Genomic DNA, 2,917 nt, shown 5'->3' with positions numbered 1-2,917 from the left:
GTTCAGCAATTTAACTGCACAGACTGTCTCAACACCTGCAATGTTTGCTCTTCTCAAAGCCGCTGGCCTACTAGGAGCAAGAACATTTCTTAAGAACTTAAACCAAATTAACCTTTAATGATCCTTTCCTAAAAACCTGAGCTTACTGAATTGTAAGTACTTAGCAAACTGCAGTGCAAAACAGTCAAACAAATATGTACCACGATTTATTTGTGCCAAAACTCAGCACAATAACATACCCGTGCTTCATAACATGAAGATTCCATAATTTCATCACTTCTTTCTCTCCTTCGTTAACATCAGAAAATTCTTCAATTTGCTGGAGAGGACAGAAGGAGAAAAACACATCAATCAGAACTGCATGGCCATTGACAAATAGTGAAAACACCTAAAATTCACCTTATGCCACAGAAGTAACCACTGCTGGAAATTCAGCCACCACAGTCAAAAAGGTCAGAAAGAAGTTTTATCATATAAAGACCTGTGATGAGAAATTACTGCTGTATTATATACAGTGGAATGTGTCATACTAGCATCTCCTCTTTGAAGGAAAAAAACTACCCACAAATAATGAAAACTTGTTAGGGGAAGCGGACTGAGCTAGCCTTGCAACTAAAGACGTACTTGAAAATACAAACTTGGATTCCATGAGTTTCTTTCATTAGTGGCTCAGGATCACAAAGTTTCCTACTTACTCTAAGTAAATGCATCACTTGCACAATACATGTCCTTTTTGTTCCCCACAACAACTGCTGAGCATCTTTCAAAAACCACAATCCATTTAAAATAATTTTGTATAAATGGAATAATTACAGTAATGGTTTTCTCCCGGAGCCACTCAGGGTCCTTTTCATCCTCACTATCTACTTCCATTTCTTGTGGACGGAGAGGTAAACAAGTGTCACTGTGGAAATACAGCCGATTGTGCCCGCTGCTGTATGTTCGCTGCTGTTCTACTTCTCCATCTTCAGATTCAAGAAATTCTGACATACTTGCTTTCGTACGCTTTGGCCTAGCAGAAGGAAAAAAGGTCACTGCTTTCAGCCATCGTATCAGATACGCAAATACTAAGAACTGTAATTGATTAAAACAAGTTATCCTTCTAAGCTCTAGCTTCCAAAAATGCTGGGCGGGACAGGAGAATCACCAGCAGTGAAATAAACCCCAGTAAAAACCCAAGACCCTGCTCCAACCCACAGTCCACTTTCTGGGGAAGAAACATTTTAGCGTAAGGCAGCTAAAGTTATATAGCTGTGAAGAGATATCACAACTAAAAAATGTAGGAAAGTCACACGTGAAGTTGTCATCCTCCAGTGAACTGCTGCACTTTAACGACGGTGAAATTTAATGTTGTTTATGTGCACCTACAGATTTATAAATCCCTAGGTTTCACAAATCTAATCCACATGCTGTATGACAAAAACACAGACAGAGACCTTGTTTTCCATCCTACCTGCAAACAAGGATGTGTGTGATGGGAGTTCTTTTGACTGGTCCGTTGCGACTGAAGGCAAATCCAGGCTGACGATGGATATCCTGGGGATTTCCTGCATAGGAGCCATCATAACACTCATTGATAGATACATCTATCCGAGCACCTTTTGGATGATACTGAAACGGAGAGTTGCAAATATACTTAGCAAACAGTAATGACAACACATCAGGATGTTTAAACAAGTAATTATCTGTCAATAACCCGACATGGCTTTAGTTTCCTTTTAAAACATTCAATTTTTAACCTCTAAGAAGAAATTATACTAGAGCTTCCTTGCTCTACTGTTTTATACAAAACCACTCAGAATATAACTAATTACAAAGTTAAGGCAAATATCAGTAAAAGATTGCTAACAAGCACCCCAGAAATTAGAGCACTTCAAAATTTCCTGAAGCCACACTTTTTCCCTCCATGTAACACTCAAAAACGTTCGTGTTACATTCAAAGGAAGCTGCATTTAACCTGGAGATACAGTTCTACAACATGCAAGCTAGCAACAGAATCACCGCACGTGTAACACCTGTGACAGACCGTACAGTGCTTCGTAGTGCTGAACTACAAAAAGATTACTTACAACATAATTAAAGATAAATCTGCTGTGGCAAAGTTTAAGATGTTTGAGTAAACTATAGAGCTTCCGACAGTTCAGTGTGCACCACGGGCAATGCAAGTCATCTCGGGCTTCAGTCTGCTGTCTCGTGTTGTTGTTATAAAGGAACTGATGTAAATAAAGGAATAGGTAGTATTAGCATCAAATGTGCTTCATTCGTTTATCTCCCGACCTCCAAAACAAAGTTGGACATAATTTCAGGAAATCTCTGCAGTAAGTTCTTGGGAATGCAACATCAGCTCAGTGTATTGAAACACCGGTATTTTAAGAATTTCTTCCCCGTAAGGGAGACCACCTGTCCCCCTCCAGATGTCTAACAAGAGCTGCCCTTTGTATTTTGGAATACCAGACATGCCCTCCAGAGGATTAGTTTTCCAAAACACTTCCTGAAAGAAGAAGTATGTGGAATGGCTCTTACTATGTGAATCTGAGACCCCTTAAGGCATCCACTAAAGAGGCACATGGAAATTTCCACCCGACTTGGCAGCGAAGTGAACATTTTAACTCCATGCCCTATTTGCAGTCCATTCCCCACTCCCCTATATATACTAAAGCCTCCTTATTTTCACTACCTGGTAAAATATTCGCAGCTTTTGTCGAGGTTCATTTAAAACATCTCTCTCTTTTCTTGTTTGAAGTTCTGTCGGCAAGGATTCTTTCACAGCTGAAAAGAAACACATATAGACATAGATTTCTATGGTGAAGAGGAAGAAAAAAATAAAACATTGTTTCTTATCCAAGCACATAAGTCCTGAGAAAGGCACGCTGCTGCTGAAGGAAATGGGCTACTCTAGTGTACTTAGACTAAGTAG

General features: G+C 39.6%; 1 protein-coding gene across 1 annotated transcript in view; it reads right to left on the bottom strand.

Moving 5' to 3' along the window:
- The window catches only part of SUZ12 (SUZ12 polycomb repressive complex 2 subunit), a 19,133-nt gene that overhangs the window by 2,526 nt on the left and 13,690 nt on the right, over positions 1 to 2,917 (bottom strand). The window contains 5 exon segments of the mRNA XM_009871679.1: positions 240 to 319; positions 814 to 1,012; positions 1,454 to 1,611; positions 2,070 to 2,213; positions 2,678 to 2,769. Coding sequence (XP_009869981.1) covers positions 240 to 319; positions 814 to 1,012; positions 1,454 to 1,611; positions 2,070 to 2,213; positions 2,678 to 2,769 — 673 coding nt within the window.

The sequence above is a fragment of the Apaloderma vittatum genome, unplaced genomic scaffold, assembly GCF_000703405.1.
Source record: "Apaloderma vittatum isolate BGI_N311 unplaced genomic scaffold, ASM70340v1 scaffold6356, whole genome shotgun sequence".
In the NCBI taxonomy this organism is placed as follows: Eukaryota; Metazoa; Chordata; class Aves; order Trogoniformes; family Trogonidae; genus Apaloderma; species Apaloderma vittatum.
This window is presented reverse-complemented; position numbering and strand designations above follow the sequence as displayed.